This window comes from Lissotriton vulgaris, unplaced genomic scaffold (assembly GCF_964263255.1).
Source record: "Lissotriton vulgaris unplaced genomic scaffold, aLisVul1.2 SCAFFOLD_1640, whole genome shotgun sequence".
NCBI classification, from domain to species: Eukaryota; Metazoa; Chordata; class Amphibia; order Caudata; family Salamandridae; genus Lissotriton; species Lissotriton vulgaris.
This window is the reverse complement of record NW_028244846.1, coordinates 312,876-332,156: the sequence shown is the minus strand read 5'-3', so window position 1 is coordinate 332,156 and position 19,281 is coordinate 312,876. Positions and strand designations below refer to the sequence as shown.

The 19,281-nt window shown below is 46.3% G+C and overlaps 1 protein-coding gene across 3 annotated transcripts in view; it reads left to right on the top strand.

The window, feature by feature from the left end:
• Positions 1-13,648, top strand: part of LOC147666706 (lysozyme g-like) — a 44,257-nt gene extending 30,609 nt beyond the window's left edge. For 2 of the 3 annotated variants that reach the window (XM_086948948.1, XM_086948947.1), the window contains one exon: positions 11,141-13,642. In XM_086948948.1, coding sequence (XP_086805074.1) covers positions 11,141-11,899 — 759 coding nt within the window. In that variant the 3' untranslated portion in view covers positions 11,900-13,642. Of the gene's footprint in view, positions 1-11,140 lie in introns of all 3 variants that reach the window. The other variant, XM_086948949.1, reaches the window with a different exon arrangement.
• The last annotated feature ends 5,633 nt before the right edge of the window (positions 13,649-19,281 follow it).

Here is a 19,281-nt window from a genome sequence, read left to right as displayed (position 1 = left end):
ATCGTTTTCCAAGACGATGTCTTAATTTTTGGGCAAAGCAAAGGGGAACATGATGTTTCTTTAAGTCAGGTGTTAGGCATTATGCAAAGTAAAGGTGTTGTTCTTAAAAGAGAGAAATGCGTTTTCCTCAAAGAGAAAATGGAATTCCTTGGTCATGGTTGTCTCTTACAATGGGGTTGAACCACGTCCAGGGTTAGTAAAAGCCATTGTCGATGCCTCTCCTCCCCTGGATAAACCTGGTTTAAAATCCTTTATAGGTTTGAGTGAATTCTACTCTAGATTCATCAAAGATTACGCGTCTAAAATTCAACCTTTAACCAACATGCTCAAGAAATATGTACCTTTTGTGTGGAATGAGAACTGTGATGAAATTTTTCGTTGGATCAAGTCTCAGCTAGTGAGTGACAGTGTTCTTAGAGCTTTTGACCCCAATAAGGAATGTGTGGTGACTGTTGATGCTAGCGGGTTTGGTCTAGGGGCTGTGCTCACCCAGAAGAATGGTCAGGTTGATAACACCATAGCTTATGCGTCAAGAGTTTTGCGTGGTGCAGAAATGAATTTCTCGGTCATCGAGAAAGAGTTGTTGGCCTGCTGGTGGGCAGTCAGGAAATTCAATTCTTTTCGCTGGGGCAGTCATTTCACTATACGCACGGATCATAGTCCTTTGGTCTCAATTTTGTCTGGTGAAAAGATTAAGGAGCACACCCCTAGGATTGCAAGATTGTCGACCAAGCTACTTCAGTATGATTTTGACATAACCTATTTGCCTGGAGCAAAAAATGTCAGGGCAGACTATTTCTCACGTTTTCCCATCTCTGGTAACGACTCCGAGGTTGAGAGGGAAGATGATCAGGAGGATTGTTTTGTAGCGGCATTAGACTTAGAAGGCATGTGTGCTGTGAATGAAACTGAATGGAGAGGAGAATTGGCCAAGGATGTTATCCTTGCTCGTGTCATTGAATTTTTGAAGTCTGGTTGGCCGAGGGAGAAGTATGTCTCTGGACCGTTTCAGACGTATGTTAAGGTTGCCGATGAACTCACTGTAGAGGATGGTTTTCTTTTGCGATGTGGAAGGCTGATTCCTCCGGAGAGTTTGAGGGAACGGCTTATGGATGGTGCGCATGAAGGCCACTTAGGGAAAACTTTCACCAAACGCAGGTTGCGAGATGTATTTTGGTGGCCACAAATGGATGCGTGTGTAGATTCGATGATTGATGGTTGTGTTATATGCAACTTTTCCGACAAAAGTCTTAAAGTGAGGACGCCCCCCCTGGAACCGGTTCAACTTCCAGAAAGAGCTTGGGAAAAAATTGGAGTTGACCTGGTCGGACCATTTAACCTCTTACCACCCACCTCACGATATGCAATCGTGGCCATTGATTATTATTCTAAATGGCCTGAGGTTCGGTTCATCAATGAGCCTTCCTCGGCAAATGTCATTCTGTTCCTGAAGGATATTTTTCTAAGAGAGGGTTTTCCTTCATGTATCATGACCGACAATGGGGTACAGTTTGTTAGTTCTGATTTCGAGTGCTTTCTCAGACAAAGTGGCGTCTCTCACAAGAAGAGTTCTTTGTACCATCCCCAGTCCAATGGTCTTGTCGAGAGAATGAACCGTGTGTTGAATAACTGTGTGCAATGGGCCATTGCCAGTAAGTGTGTGTTAGAAAACGCTGTTCGCTCCATGTTATGGTTTTACCGTACGACCGCACAATCTTCCACTGGTTTCTCCCCATTCGAGCTTCTAAGAGGGAGAAAACCGTCGACTAAGATTTGTCCAGGTTGGATGTCCAAGTGGGTCAAGATGAATGTCATAGATGGCATTGATGGTCTTGTGAGGGAAAATGTTAACAAAGCACAGGCTAGGCAGAAAAGTCAATTTGATGAGAGGAAAAGGGTGGTGTCTCATGGTTTCTGTGTTGGTGATGTTGTTCGCATTAAGAATCCTGTTCATGTCACCAAAGGCAGGAGTAAATTCTCTGAACCGGTTGTTGTCAACAAGGTTTGTGGCAATGCTGTGCGAGTTAACAACAACCATTGGTGGAATGTCTGTAAGGTTGTCAAAGTTAAAAATGCCTCCTCTGAAACCACCAACTCTGGCAACAATTGTTGTAAAGATGATTTGTCGCCCACACTTCGCAGGAGTTTGAGAGTACCCAGGATTCCTGCCAGGTTCAGATAGTTCTTCTTTTCTTCCTTGTTTTGCTATGTTAGGTGTTTACCTTGTTTTGTGTTTTGTCAGGTTTTCTTTCTCTCTTTCTTTCTTTCTCTCTTTCTTTCTTTCGTTTCTCTTTTGTTTCTCTGTTTTCTCTGTGTGTCTCTTTACTCTTTTCTTTTCTTCCTTTTGTTTGCAGAAATGAGGATAATGTAGTATTCTGTGTTTGTGCCCTTATGGCACTGGTAGTTGGAACCCTGAGTGTTGGGAGTACTGAGGCTGGGAGTGGAATGCTGACAGTTGGTCAGTTGGATGCTGCACTATGTTCCTGTCGCTGTGCTGCTCTTGAGCCGAATAAACCTATTCACAAGCTTCCTGCGTCTGTGACCCTTCATTGACACTACACACTCAGGGTCCCCTAAGCCAGTCACAACTCTGCAGTCTGTTGTCACTGCAGGAGTGAGGCCAAGATGAACCACAGATGATACAACCCGGACATCTTTTCCTGAGAGGGAAGAATTCAATCAAATTTGGGGATTTCCTTAATTAAGTAGAAGCCCCGAAACTCTACCAAAACTTCTGCGCCTCTGCTTCAGTGGGGCCAACAGCCTTATGAGCATCTGACGCAGAAAACACAATGTCCTATGCATTGGCGGCTATTATACCGACTGCCCCATTCACAATCACAGATGGAATATCAACAGCTCCATTCAGATGGAACAAGAATGGTTCAAGATGTCATGTAAATAGTCCCGGAGTAAGTCAGCAGCCCTGCCTAGGTCTCAGGTGAGAACTGATCTCATATATCAGATCCTGACCCCATGTAGACATCTCAGCAGAGAATGTCTCATGAAGGATGGAGACATGTGGGTGCAAATCTCATCTTTTGAAGCCTGGAGCAGCAGTATCTTCCTCTCCACCCACTCCCTTCCTGAACCTCAGCCTCATCCCAAGTCTCTAGTGATCGCAGGGTCCTGTCAAATGTGAACTTCCAAGAACATTGCTGCTCTGCCAAAAAGGACTGAGATCATTGCAATTCACACGGATTGTGAGGGGACAGTGACCGGGGGCGTGCAGGGCTCTCGCACATTTCTGTGGTCCTGCCTGGGCTGTGCAGGTTATTGAATGCAGTATTCCTTCTTATGGTCCCTGTGAAGGTGGAAGAGAGGGAACAGGAGGGCTGATTTATTAACAAAGCCCTTTGATTGAAAGGTGGAAGGGAAGAGGAGCACATTCCATTCTCATCTTCAAGGGCAAACACTGCACTGAGCTGAGTCCACTAAAGCAAACTGAAATCATGTGGGTATCTACCCTGGAAAAACACATTCCAGCACATTTCTATTCTTGCAAAAATGCTTGTTAATTCAGCACAAATATGCTAGTTCAAGACACATTTTCTAAATTAAATATGTATTCTATAGTGAGGTTAAATCTAAACTACACATTTTACCTGGCTGATTAATGAAATGAGCATTGTTTTACATGGTTTCATTTGCAGGCCTCTTTCATGTTTTCATTCTGCTTGCGTCAAAATCTGCGTGCCAGTTCATACATGCTGCCTGCAGCTTTTTGTCATAAAATAATGCATACATTTTATAGGTGAAATCTGAGCTCCATCACTAGCCGAGCTCTAGCTCTGGCCGTGGGTTTTCATGCACATTAAATCAGAAGTCTCCAAAGCAGGCCGTGCCATAGATAACCTTGGACTTCCATTGACACCGACTTCTCACTCTCTGGGATGGACAGCAGCATCCACCTGTGTGCCATAGGGGCGGACTCGCGGGGCGGTCTCGCGGGGCATCCTCGCAGGGTGGTCTCGCAGGGTGGACTCGCGCGGCGGTCTCGTGGGGCGTCCTCGCGGGGGGCCTAGCGGGGCGGCCTCGTGGGGCATCCTCATGGGGCGTCCTCGTGGGGCGTCCTCGTGGGGCGTCCTCATGGGGCATCCTCGTGGGGCGTCCTCGCGGGGCGGCCTCTTGAGCCGGTGCACCTGGGCGTATGGAACCTCCTTTGATTTGGAGAATTGTCCGGCTGCAGGTGTGCGGTGCTCTGTTACTCTTCTGGGGGTCATTTGTGGAATTCTCTCTCTGAGACATGGCCTTGAAGTAAGGCCTGCCGTCCTTGTCAGAGATACTCCAGGGAGATGCAATGTAAGTAAACAGGATGCATAAGTTCATGACAGCTGTTGAGTTGCAGCCTGCTTGGGCCAGCTAGGTGCTAATGCTTGTCCACTCCATGATCGTGCACTTAAGTGGTTCATTTACTCTGATCTCAGGTGTCTTCTGAGAGAACTAAGAAAGAGATGGCAAGAAACAAGCCGGATGCTCTTTCACTGCTTAAAGTACAGCTGAGGAACGCGTCAATCGAGCGAGCGTCGCAATATTCCAGACTCCTCCTAGGACAGGGTGGACTCATCTCAGACAATGCTTCCATGATGCACTCATCGCTCTGTCCTGCAGGGTGCATTTGTTCCCATCAGTTTCCTCGTGTTTCACTTCTGTGGTGACTTTGGGCTCCTCAACCCCTTTTAAAAAACTGACTAAAACATCATAAATCAACTTTCAGAAAGGTTTCCCTCAGATCTCGCTGCATCCAAATTATGCCCTCAGGGGCATATTTACAAGCCCCTTTGCATCACTTTTACACCACACAACATGGTGAAAGAGCGACGCAAACTAAAAATGAGATTTATGACGCCACGCAAGGCCACCGTGTGTGGCCCTGAGCGGCTTAATGAAGCTCGAGCAGTGCAAAGCATCGCAAACCGCTGTGTTGCATTACTCTGCGCCAGGGAGGCGTTTCCGTGGACGATACATGGGTGTTCCCACACAACATCCATGGATTTTGACGCATTCCCAGAATTGCCAAACGTGGAATGTGCTAAAAACCTACACCTCCCCTGGTGAGACATAACAAGGTGAAATAGGTTTGTTTCTCCTCGTGTTGTCCTTTTTGTAAGTGTCCTGCATTCTGCAGCACACAAGGAGAAAGCCTCAGTACATTGTTTTTGTGCCGGAAGGTGTACCTTCTGGCACAAAAACAATCCAATTTACAACGCAGGCACCCTTGCGCTGTTGTGCACGGGTGCTTCTGTTAGTGCTAGGCAGAGAAGAGGGCCCCAGCGCAGGGGGAAAGGCAGGAATGTGCAGGAGTGCCTTAAATATGTTGCATTCCTGCCCTTTTCCTGTCGCGCAGCGCCGCACAGCGCAGTGACTCGCTGCGCTGTGTGCATTGGCCATAAATATGGCCCTACGTTTTCGTAGACAAAATGTGCTCAATGCAACTTGGAGGCCGCCAAATGTCTCAACCAATAAAAAAGTAACAAAGCCTGGCTAAAAGGAAATCGTTTATGCGAATATGCAGAAGGCAGAAGGAAAGTCCCTGTGTTCGCCACCAGTTCTAGAATTCTTCCACGGTCTTGTAGGCTATTTTTATGTTTTTGAAACTATCTGGTGGATACATTTCACATTTTCTGACAAGAGTAGTAAAACCAGAAACAATACTGTTGGCCTTCATAGAGCAGACTGAGCCTATGCTAAGGTTACATGAACACATATGCTAAGGTTACATGAACACGTATGCTAAGGTTACATGAACACGTAGTCTAAGGTTACATGAACACGTATGCTAAGGTTACATGAACACGTATGCTAAGGTTACATGAACACGTGTGCATAAGCGCACCGCGGACGGGTGAGACTCGCTTCAGTCCAGTGCAGGGCATCACTTGGCTGCTTGGATCTGGCAGAGGTCCCCCAAGGATTCCCCATGATGGTTGGGCAAGTGAATGATGGAGTGTCTGCATCTGCCCTGGGGAATAACAGTCTGCTGAAGCCTCTCCCAAGGCCCATGTCTATCATTATTGCTTGGTCCAAAATCTATACACTCCCAGAACTCCTCACAGTTCACTTAAGCCAATGAGGGGCATTTGAGCCAGTCTCACTGCCACTGCCATTTCTGCGGTCTTACTGGCTGCACTGTGTGTCTGGGTTTGCCTGTTCATGTCACTCCTTATGGGATGTTTCTGCTCCTTGCCGTGGTGGCGGGGATGTTTGTCCCGCCCTGCCTCAGTCGCCAGTGACCTCTGGCTTGATTGACACTTCAGCTCAGATGCCTTTCAATTGATCTGTGTAGCCAGGCTGGGAGTTGTGTTATAGGGACTAATGTAAACCAAGACAGACCTGTCCTACCTTTATATGTTCTATGCCCTGACTGCGGAATGTCTGCAGTCGTAAACTTACTAATAACTCGTAGTTTGTGAGTACCATAAAAACTTAAACTTACACAAAAGTTAAAATGTACCTTTATGAATCAGGCCCCCTGACGTACTTTTACCCTAGATCCACTGTCTTCCCCCCACATCACTATAATAACAACACCCTCATCACTTCGCAATTCTCCAATATTGAGTCTGCTTTGAACCCTGTATACATGCACCAACTGGCTCCACCACCAGTTATACATGGGTGGAACACTATACCTCTTAATCATAAAACAGGATTTAATGGGAATATGTCTAACTTGTTACCATTCACGCCTTTAGAGCTTTCTAATAGGTTTGAGGCCTTTAGCGGACTGGAGGATTGCGACTGATGCCTAAGGAGTGCAGAAGCTATGGGGGGAGGGGTAAGTACATCATGCACTACAAGGTCAGCTGAGAAGCTGGGGTGTCGTCGCAGTGATAAAGATACACACACTGTTCCAACAACTGCTGCTAAAAATAGTAGTTCCCCTAAAGTATTACCTACAGTGTTCTCTGGGGAAATAGAGGCGCCTTCAACACTCCTACCAGACACAAGGCCAGTAAATGGTGACATCGAAAGTGGCGCCGACAAGACAGAAAGCACCCATGAAAACCACCCTAGCATACTTTTGTCAATTACGGATTCTCCATCTAAAATTGAGAACCCTCACAGCCAGCACGGGGCATTTGTCCCTATATCCGAGTATCAGGAGCCAGTTGTAACAAGTACTGTGGGCCTGGCGGTAGCAGGCGCAATGTCGCCTACTCCAACATCTACTCCATTTACCAGAGAGTCTGTTATCTGCCCTGCACCCGAAGACTGTGTAAATTTAATCTCATGGAATATTGCAGGCTTGGCAAACAAGTTACGGGACCCAGTATGGCTAACATTCATTAGAAAATTTAGCATTGTGTGCCTCCAAGAAACTTGGATAGAGGATAATAACGTCCATATCGAGGGTTTCCTAAGCTTTACTATTCCAGCGATTGCCTCGACTAGGGGCAGAGCCAAGGGTGGCCTGGCCATTTTCATCAACCTAGGCCTGCGCTGTAATATAAGTAACTGCCACAATGTTAGTCTGAATATACAGAAGATTGACATAAAAAACTGCAAGAATGTGCTGACACTGGTTAACTTTTATAATGCTAACAGTAGTAACGAAGCTTGTAATATTGCCTCCCTAATTGACATATTGAGCAAAAATGTTCACACTGTATCACGGTATTTGATGATAGCAGGTGATTTCAATGTCCAACCATGTGGTACCCAGCTAGTACGCCAAGGGGGTCCTTAGGGTGTAATATTGAGGACGGTTTTCACTTCTCCCATAGTAGGGGCGGTAAGATCTTAAACGACTTAGTGAATGAACACAATTTGACTGTAGCTATGTCGTTGGTCCCCGATACAAAAACCTTTGACACCCCAACTTTTAAAGGACATGGGCAGGGATCCTTCATTGATCATATATTATTATCTCCAGATGTTGTTCAATGGGTCTCGCACTTTACTATCCTCACTAGTGTATACAGCGATCATAATCCCCTTGTCATAAACTTGTGCGGACCATTATTAGCAAAACGACAGTCACGCATCGATCATGGCACGCTAAGGTGCGTAAATGGCAGGCGTCGCATTAGATGGTCAATGATAAATCAAGACACCCTGTATACTAAGATAACCAGCGCATGTGAAGAGGAGCTGTCTGTTTGCCTATCGTCTGATTCAACCCCCTCGAATATTTTGTCCAGGTTTGAGGGGTTGGTCACCAAAATTGGCTCCATGCTCACAGCGCCAACAAAGGGACATAGCGAGAACAATTCCAAATGGTTTGACCATAATTGCTCAAAGGCAAGTAGGGATCTGAAATACGCACTAAAAACTAAACCCAGAGATCGTGACCTGATAAAAAATCTCCGCTTGGCCTATAGGAAAGCAATAGCTATTAGAAAAAAGGAAATTAAGGCCAACGTAATTGAATCCCTTTTAGACCCATCAGTGTTGGGGAACAGCAGCAAGTTTTGGCAAATAATTAACAAACCTCTGTTTGATAATCCAAACGACACAGCCCTTGGAACAAACATCCCAGAGGGGGAGTGGGTGTCCCACTTCAGTACAATTTTTAAGAGTAATGAGCTTCGGGAAGACTATGATTTTTTAACTTCAACTGCGTCTCCATTATGCTTCACAGTACAAGAGACTGTTAGGGGAATACAGGGTCTAACCATCAACAAGGCCCCGGGTCCGGATGGATTGCCGCCGGACCTGTTTAAGTCCAGCATCCCTTTCTGGGCTCCGGTTCTCACGGCTGTAATAAACGCAGCGGTGACAACTGGATGCCCAAGAATTTGGGGTCTCTCGACTATAGTCCCCATTTTTAAGAAGGGCGATCGCAGTAGCCCGTTATGTTACAGGCCAATCTCTTTATTAAATTCAGTAGTTAAAGTGGTGGGGGGAGTAATTCTCAACAGGTTATCTACTTGGGCTAAAGATAACAACATCCTTTCACCCATACAATACGGGTTCAGACCAGGTCACTCGACCATTACGCAGTGCCTGAACCTATACCTTATCCTAAGCAAGTACACACTGGCGAGACAAGGCACTGTCTACATGGCATTTATGGACCTGTCGTCCGCTTTTGACTGTGTAGACAGAAGCCTATTATGGGCTACTTTGCTGAGAATGGGTATAGAGAGGAACCTTGTCAATTTTCTCGCTGATCTGCATATAGACACAAGAGCGAACGTCCGTTACTCCCAAGACCTTAATGTAACGGACAAATTTAAAATAAACCGGGGTGTCCGACAAGGCTGCATCTTGGCCCCATTTTTATTTAACCTGTATATTAATGAACTGGAGGAATTTCTTCTAAACGTAGAAGCAGATTACCCCTTAGTTGAGCGCAAAGGGGTACCTGTATTACTCTACGCCGACGATGCTGTTCTTATTTCTAGAACAGCAATCGGTCTCCAGAAACTATTAAACTCCTTCCACAAATTCATGGAGTCACGTGGACTAAACATAAATAACTCCAAGTCCTACGTTATGAAAGCAGGGAAGGGTGTCCCAAAAACTGTCTATTTTAGTATAAACGGGGAGAAAATTCCATCAACCAACTCCTTCTCTTACCTCGGGGTCCTGCTAGATCACAAGTTATCATGGGGCCCAGCAATCTCTAAGAAGAAGGGAGAAACATCAAGGATCAACGCGGCCATCCTTGGCTTTGCAAAAAAAATCGGCAATTGCCCGACGGCCGCATTGCTTAAACTGTACCAGGCAAAAAGCGTTGCTGTTGCCTGCTATGGGAGTGACCTTTGGGGCTACCGTAAGATTAAAGACCTAGAGGTTACAGAACATAACTTCCTAAAAAAGATTCTGAGACTGCCCAGGGGCATTGGGAACTACTCGGTACACGAGGAGCTGGGGATCCCCTTTTTAGGCGACAGAATAGCAGTAAGCCCAGTCATATGCTGGCTGAACTGTTGGCTGAATAATGACATCCCATTAACACATTCTCTATTGAAAGAAGCCTTACAGCTAGATGGGAGGTTTAAAGTACCGTGGGTGAAGTACATAAAGGACAGCCTAACGGGAATTGATCGACAGGATCTGTTCCATGCCCCAAACACAATTACAAAATCTGACGTGAGCTTGGTTAAGAATGCTTTACTACTGCTAAGATGTACTGACAGAGAAGAGGTTGAGACACAGAAGGTCAGTGTTAGGAAACACCTATTATTAAAAACATGCTTGCAAATGGAACCTTACCTGACCTGGCCTATGTCCAGCTATGAACGGTTTCTGCTAACAAGGTTCCGCTTTGATCTCTATCACCTTCTACTGGCAGTCCCAAGTGGGGCCCAACGGGGCGAAGTGTTGCCAGCTTGTGGCTGCGACGGAAAGTCTCCACAATATCTGGCACACTTCCTTTTTATCTGCCCCTATTACTCCACCCCACGGAAATTATACCTTAAACCGTGCCTTAAAAAATTGAGCTTCACACAAATTAAACCTGCACTTTATCACTTACAACTACTGAATAGCGATTGCACTTTATTTGTTTGTAACTTTTAAAAAAAGCCATTTGCTTTAGGAAAAGCATGGATGGCTAACCACGATGTTAAAATTTTAGGTGCTTTTTAAGATTACAGCTATTTATATTTTTAACTATATACTGCCCATGCTCATTCTGCGTGATAGATTGTACTGTATACTGTGTCATTATTTGTCATCTGAAATGAATTGTCTGTAATGTTTTTTAAATGTGTGCTTATAAATTGTACTTTTATGATTGTAAAACCTACAATCGAATAAAGATTTTGAATTGAATTGAATTGAATCAGGCACAAAGTGTTAACAGTAAATTCTGAAGCTCAAATATAATGTACAAGTCATACATTCATATATATAACATAAGTGTATAAAAGTGTAACAATGTCAATGGGTGTAATAAATACACTGACATGGAGTCAGCAGTTGAACCATGAAGAGTCTGAATAGTGCAGTAAGAGCCCAATAATGACGCGCTCTGCATTGAGCGGTTGGAGCTTCACCTTGAAAGAATATCAAACAGCCTTCACATAATAATATTGTAAAAGAGTAGTATATGCACAATAACAATATAGTAAGCATCGGTGAAAGTGTCCCCTGCTAGTGATTCTGGCAGAGAGGGCCCCTCCCGTGCACACAGCAGCCCTGAGCCAGTCTGAGTCTGGACTGACGCCTCTGTCCCTCTGTCTTTCAGGTGGAATTGCAGCCTACAATTGTGGCCCAAGAAGAGTCTCTGATTATGATGATGTGGACAGACATACTATCGGCGGCGACTACTCCAACGATGTGGTGGCCAGAGCTCAGTGGTATCAGCAGAACTGGTAGAGCAAGAGCTCAGCCACGCCTCTCCTTCCTGCACCGACAGCAGAGCAGCAGCAACAGCAGCCGAGCAGCAGCAACAACAGCAGCAGCAGCAGCAGAGCAGCAGCAGCACCACCACCAGCAGCAGCAGCAGCAGCAGCAGCAGCAGCAGCAGCAGCAGCAGAGCAGCAGCAGCAGCAGCAGCAGCAGCAGCAGAGCAGCAACAGCAGCAGCAGCAGCAGCAGCAGCAGCAGAGCAGCAACAACAGCAACAGCAGCTGCAGCAGCAGCAGAGCAGAGCAACAGCAGCCGAGCAGCAGCAACAGCAGCTGCAGCAGCAACAGCAGCAACAGCAGCAGCAGCAGCAGCAGAGCAAAGCAACAGCAGCAGCCGAGCAGCAGCAACAGCAGCAGCAGAGCAGCAGCAGAGCAAAGCAACAACAGCAGCCGAGCAGCAGCAACAGCAGCAGCAGCAGACGAGCAGCAGCAACAGCAGCAGCAGCAGCCGAGCAGCAGCAACAGCAGCAGCAGCAGCATCAGAAGAGCAGCAGCAACAGCAGAGCAGCAACAGCAGCAGCAGCACCAGCAGCAGTAACAGCGTCAGCAGCAGAGCAGCAACAGCCAGGCAAAGAGCTGCATTGTGTTGTGATCTGACAAATGTCAGTGTTCTTATAGAACCGGGGAACGCCTCTGCTTTCTGGATTGTTGCAAAGTGTTGACACTGAGCTGGTGTTGCTGCATTGCCCTTGGGGCTGATGATGCTAAGCCTGCTGACCCACTCCTGTCCCTGGGTGTGGATCAGAAAGATGCTATCAAGTCGCAATTGAACGAGGCATGGCATATGTCACTGTGATAGAATCTGCGTATCCGCTGTGTTGTGGTTGGCATGCCTTCATTTGCTGCCTGCCATTCCATTTATTCCAGGTCCTTCCATCATGTGCTCTTGTCTCTGCCCCCACACTGCTGTTTTCTTCCTCCTGCTGGCTCCAGTTTCTCAAACATGGGCTATCCTGTAGGACACAAGGTTTTCCTCACGATTATCTGTCTTGCGGCTTTACTTGCTTTTGCTATTGCATTGTTTGTAATTTCTGCTTTGTTCGACTGATTATTAATGCAAATAAATCGGATTAAACTGGAAACTTGAAAATTAATATTTCAGCATGATGTGGCTGTCGCATTCCCCGCGCATTCACTGGCTCCAGGTTGGAGACCACTGCACAAGCTTTGCAGATACAGTCGCGTCATCCCTGTTCTTAGAGCCTCAGTCACCCCTAATGAGGTCAGTGAGTGAGACATTGTGCTTACACTGCTTCTATCTGCAACCAGAACTGTCATACCAATGAAAGTTGCTAGATCAACGTAGAGCAAGAAATGAGGCCATAAACTGGCCATGTTTGGTTTGTCATTAGGGCAACTGTAAAATGAATAGTCCACTATTGCACATTGTTGGGAGCCAGCTGTTGGGCCACAACTGGTGAGCGGCCAACGGTCATGACTAGCTGGATTCTGTCCACCGCTTTAAAAGGACATTCTGCATAGAGAAAACTTTAATTTCTCTTAAGGACAAGGCACTGCACAGTGTGACACCTGAATGCTTATCCAAATGGGCACCTTGTTATCATCCGACCAGATGTCATTGGTCAACTTCCTATCATTCTGTTGCTGTTCCCATCGAAATATAAATGGTACATGAGTACATTTAGGATCAGGAGTTACCAGTCCCGTCAGCAATGACGTGATCTGTGGGAACCCTGCTGATCTAGCGGATTTCACTTAAATTTCAGCTGCTCAAAGTGTAACGTGCCCCATAGGGACATTGTCGTCTTCACTAAGTTTGCTTGAGCACGTTGCAGCCTGCCTGCTGCTTTGCACACTTTACTATACGTCTTTATTTTTTTGCAATATTTTCTCGGGCGGCTTTCACATGTAAACTCATCGCTGTGTTCACTCTCCGCAGGTCCCTGAGATTATGACTGAACATCATGTACAAGGGGGAACAACAATGCCCCTTGTTATTTTGTTCTGGCCAGGCCTCAGCCCTTGGACAAAACAAACTGATGTAGCTGTTATTTGTACAACGCACTTTGGTTTTTAGTGGGATAGACAAATTAGGTAACACACACTTAGAGAGGGGCTTTTCCAGGGAGAAGAGCGAGACCGCACGTGTGATGCAGATCAACCATCTATAGGCTATGGTATAGGGCGTGACGACAAAGCCCAGAGATCTTCAGATATATAATAATACTGCTCCGTAGCAAAGGGGAGGGAGGTTCGGCTCTAATGTCTTTCTATGATGAGGTCTCCCTTCATGATTTACGGACTAGCTGCTATGCTGACTGTATTTGTACTATGCATTCTTCTGCATGTGTGGGCACCTTAGTTAAAATAAATATTTTAAACTGCTTTGTGTCTCTGTCAGATCTTATTGTGGACAAGTACGAGAGTGCCAGCGAAAGGGTGTGTCTTGTTACCACGATTCCCGAGAGATCTGGAAGTGTTGTGTTCTGGGGTGTCTAATCATTTGTTTCTCTGTGAGTGAGTAGGAGAACAATCGAGACACTATAGCTAGTCAGTCCTGGGCTTATGGGTGTTAAGGTGGCAGAAATACCCACTCCCTATACACGAAAATCCTATAGTCCTGCGCATAGTTCTGTGTTTGTGCAGAATCCCTGCAGCAGAAGCTGAAGTCTCTGGGTGCTGCACAGCTGGCCGCTGCTGTACAACGTGGTAAACACAATAGACAAAGCCAAACCGCTCTACTATATGGTATTGTTAAGATTTTTTTAAGTGCTTTGATGCAACCAGCATTTACCACGTCATAGCGCTTTTTTTGTGTACTTCCGACCAAACCTCCATTGATGTACATGGCTAAAATATCCATGGGTGAGACCTATTGGCTTTGCTAATACTTTTTTTATTTTCATGTTTAGACAACATTACACTCCTCAGACAGTGCTAAAGGGCTGCTTGCTTTCCATTCTTTCTATCTACAACACTCTACTCCACTTTAACCAACACCATCTGCTCCACTCCACTCTGTCCTATGCCACCCACCACAGTCGATGCCACTCCACTCTGAACACTCCGCTCTACTCCACAACACTTCACGATACTCCTCTCCACACCTCCCTACTCCACCGTACGGCATTCTACAACACTATGCCACTCCACTGCACGCCACTCAGATCTACGAAACTCTACTCCACTTTAACCAACACCATCTGCTCCACTCCACTCTGTCCTATGCCACTCACCACAGTCTATGCCACTCCACGCTAAACAATCCGCTCTACTCCATAACACACCACTTCACGATACTCCTCTCCACACCTCTCTACTCCACTGTATGGCATTCTACAACACTATGCCACTCCACTGTACGTCACTCAGATCTACAACACTCTACTCCCTCTATGACACTCCACAACATTCTACACTACTCCATAACAATCCGCTTCACTCCACACCGCTCAACTCCACTCTACGCCACTCCACGACCCTCTACACCGCCACTCCATAATACTCCACTCTACTCAACACCACTCCACTTTACATCACTCCACGCCACTCTTTTAGCCATGCTTAACAGCAGTCATACTGGTGAACAGCATGGCTAAAACACATTGGCAGTCAGTAGCGCTTGCGTAGGCAAAAAAACCTGTTAGCTTTGTCAATGCTTGTTTCCCTTTTGTTAGTTTTAATTATTAAGTAGTAAGTGTTGATCATATTGTGGGAGAGTCTTTGCAGTGGCTGAGAAAGAGAACTATTGTTTATAAGTTCAAAGTAATTTATGATTATATGGTACGAAGAGCAGCTTTTCAAACTGTAATAAATATTGATCGGCCGCTTGGCGGGTGGCCGATGTACTTCATGTCATTAAGGCTATTTACGGTATGTGATATGTGGATAATACGTACATCAGCACTGCAATTTAAACAAAGGACTGAGTATTAAATTGATGTCTGCTGCTTTTGGCAGTAATTAAGGGGCGTTCCTCCCAGCTGGGGAAAGGAGCAGAGTGTGCAGGTATCAGCACAGACCCCCTCTGAAAGACTGGCGGATACTCGATATCAGAAAGCTATGTATTGGAGATAAACCATGTTAGAGGCTGAAACACACTAGCAAACGAAGGGTTGGAGCAAGAAGCCTGCACCTGTTATGGCCTGTGACTTTTAAGTGGTATGATGGTGCTTGAGAAACCTAGGAACACAACCCTATCTGTTCCTTCAAGGACAAAGTCCAAATACACAACAAAAACTGTGGAATCAGCACCCATCAACAAAACATTTTTTTGCAATAATAGTCAGTGTCCTTGAATCAATAGTTAAAGTCCATATCAAATGAACAGGTCCGAACTTGATAGTCGTGTATTTTCAATCCTTTATTGTATTTTCAACAGTAGAAAAAAATGGTCCAATTCACAGTAGATTTTTCTTTTCTTAGCCAACGCGTTTCGTCTCATCAACTGAGACTTCTTCAGGGCTCAAACACCTGTCACCCTCAGCGCCTTGTAAAATTCTTCCTTCACTTTAAATCCAAAAGTGGAAACATTGAATTTCTTGCAAAAGTACTTCATCTGCTTTACTGTGTAACATTCCAGCCTATCTTCTTCCCATTCACAATTAGGGAGGCCCAGCTTCTGCTCTCTCTACTACAATGGATCCAGGCCTCTTTCAAAAATAGGAATCTACCAGAAAAGTATGCGGTATCGTTATGGTCTGCACTCACTAAGTAGTGTTCACCAGTCACTGTACATGAGTCACAAATGCAAATCCAGAATCCTTCCCGCTGACTGCCAATGTTAGATTTGGGGGTCTCTAGTTGGCACAGGTAGGTACTTGTGACAAGCAGGGACCCTCTCCTCTAGTCAGGACAAGGGGGATTAAACCCTAAAATAACCCCTGCTCACCCTCAAGGTAGCGTGGCGAGAGCAGCCAAGGCTTTACTTCAGAGGCGTTGTAAGTTAAGCATTTGTGACCACACACAGTAACCCAGTGACAACACTACAAATGGACACCACACAAGGTTTATATAAAAAATAAGTAGACTTTATATAGAGTTACCACAAGACCATAAACAAAAAAAATACACACTATGATTACATTAAGATGGTAGATTTAAGCTTAGTTCAGTTCAGTTCTTAGATGCGACACTCTGCGTCAATGTACCTTAGGTTGGGTTGCACTTCCACAACAAGCAATGTCACAGTGATGGGAAAAGCGGCAAAGTTCAGATACAAAGAAATAAAGACGTGAAGATCTTCCAGATGCGGCACGCTTCTCGGGGATGCGACAAACTCTCGGTTCGATGCGTGGACTGCAGCGGCGACACCCTTACGATGCCACGGCAACAGCTCCAGCGGCGACGCTCTTCTCCACGATGCGTGAAGCTTCCTCATGATGCGACAACTACAGTGATGTACAAGATGCGACGGCAGCAGCTCCGACGGCGGCTTGCTTCCCGGGGATGCAAGGTGCTCTTGGTTGATGTGGTGCAGTGCGACAGTTCCAGTGGCGACACCCTCCTTCGGAGTTGCGACGGCAGGCACAGCAACGGTGACACTCTCTGGCCTCGTTGCGAGATCATTCTCCTGATGCGGTGCAGTGCGACAGCTCCAGCGGTGACACCCTCCTTCTTCGTAGTTGCTACAGCAGCAGCAGCGACGGCGACACGCTTCCTCTTCGTTGCGGCACGCTTCTCTCTGATCCGGTGCAGTGTGACAGTTCCAGCGGCGACACCCTCCTTTCTCCGGAGTTGCAATGGCAGGCACAGCGACAGCGACACGCTTCTTCTCGTTGAGTCGCGCTTCCAGCTCCTTGCGACGCGCAGTTCCTCAGAAGGCCCAAACAGCAGCTGGCACTTCCACAAGAACTCTGGGGAGCTGGGGGGTGAAGTCTGTTGTCCCTGAGACTTCAGGAAGAGGCAAGCTCTTTTCCAAGCCCTTGGAGATACTTCACAAGTTGAAAGCAAAGTTACTCAAAAGTTCATTTCTCCTTCCTTTGGCAGCAAGGCAACCACTGCAGGCCAATCTCCCAAGCAGCACTTAAGCTTGGGAATAGTCTCTCCTCAGTTTCTTCAGGATCACATCTGAGTTGCTGAATACTTGAGCAAGATTGTGGCATAAAGGATAATTAAAGCAGGACTGCAGAGCCTTTATTGGTTCAGTAGAAGGGCTGAGGCACCTCAAATGGCTCTGGGGACAGGGGTGTCTACCTCAAATACAGGCCCAAACTAAGCTCGAATGCTCTGAAATTAGTGTGCCTTTTTACTCTATTAAAGGGAAGCAGCCAAGAACTAATATTTCGCAATTAGAGGAACGAACTCAAGAAGAAGTAACTGCGAGAACTATAAAACCTGAAAGACTTCTATCTTTGCTGCTTAAGACCATAAACCCTGGATATCCTGAGGGTGGGCTCGGCTGTTCAAGTCTAAGCAACAAGTAACCTGAATGCCTGTTTGTGCGTGGAAGACTTGTGTAAACAGAGCAATAGGTTTCACTCAGAGCTGTAAGTCTATATAGTGGTGGTACCCATTGGCTTCCCAACCCCACCAACCCCTCAATGCCATTTAATGCTACTGTCACTTACCGCCAAGTGTGAGAGTTGCTCGCCGTGAGCAAAGCCGAGCGGTAAGAACAACATTCAACATAAGCACTAAAAGCGCTGACTCACAGAGTAAGGAAAAACACAAAAAATAAAAAAGAAACAGAAAACGAATAAAAAAATAAAATATATATATATATATATATATGTAGCAAGAATAATAACAAAAAAAACAGACATCCAATCTAAATACCACATCCAAATGTCACTATTTCCTTACCCTGGCATAAAAAATAGTGAGAACTAAGTAGTTTTCTAGACCTGTAACTGCAAAATTATAGTGAACCTTTTTTGTTTTGGCAAATAAAAAGCAGGAAAGAGATTAATTTCCACGCAAAGATTAAGGGAGAAAAATCACAATGTCCCAGAATGCAAGGGAGCAGAAACCTATCTTGGAACAAAGGTTACTGGGTCAACAGTCATGACTAGGCCAGACTGGAATGGGAGGGGGAACCAGGCAGGTGAGAAAGTCAAGTTCTCCCTAGACTATAACATTTCAGGATCCAGGGATTTTGCCAACATTAAACTATAACAGAAAGCTTCAACATTTTATAATTACAATGGAAACAAAAACAAACTGGGCTTTGACATTCTCAAATTGAAGCCAGGGTGGCATTTCAGCGTAGGTCTCTATAATGGATTTTCAAGTAGAGCAATCTAACTAAAAGATCAAATATGCAACTAAACTGTATTATCTGTCATAAACTGTCAGCAAATGAAACCACAGGTGTTATAAAAACCTCTATCTAAAAGCATCGGGAAGCAGGGGCGTGGCCAAGATGGCGGCGGAGTAGGACGCGTTTCTCTGTCCCTCCGGCGCCGACTGTAATTAGCATTGGATATCTGCCCTCCTGGTGCCATCCGCACTGGAAGGTGAGCGTGGATGCTCCAGTGGAGGATGTATTTCGGCGCTCAACAGTGGTGCTCGGTGCTGACTTGATCCGCCCGGCCTTGGCCTTGCTGCGGTCTAGCGGGCTTGTTAGCGAGACTCTAACGGCGGGGATCCTAGTGCCGCGGCACCTTAGAGCCGCGCTGTGAAGAGTCAACAGCTTCCCCAGCATAGTAGAGGTGTGTGTGGGCTGAGGACCCATCTTACGGAGCAGCCCGGAATGCGGAGATCAAGGGTCTGCCTCCAAGCCGACATTTTGTGAGGCCCGCGTGGGTGAGCGGCCCATGCCTGCTGAAACCGAAGCTGAGGGCAGGCTAGCGACGTGTGCTTCTGGTACCCCGCTCCCAACTAGGCGTGCGGGCGGGCCCCCTGGCGAGCGGCGGCTTGTCTGTGCCCGTAGCTGTGTGGGACTGCCGGATCCGGGGCCCACGAGTGCTGAGCAGCGTGGCGGAGAAGAAGAGAAAGCCCAAACACAGTGCAGCAAGGTGAGAGGGGGCAGCAGGCCTTGGGTAGCGGGACTCGGTCCGTATACCAATGGACGGCGT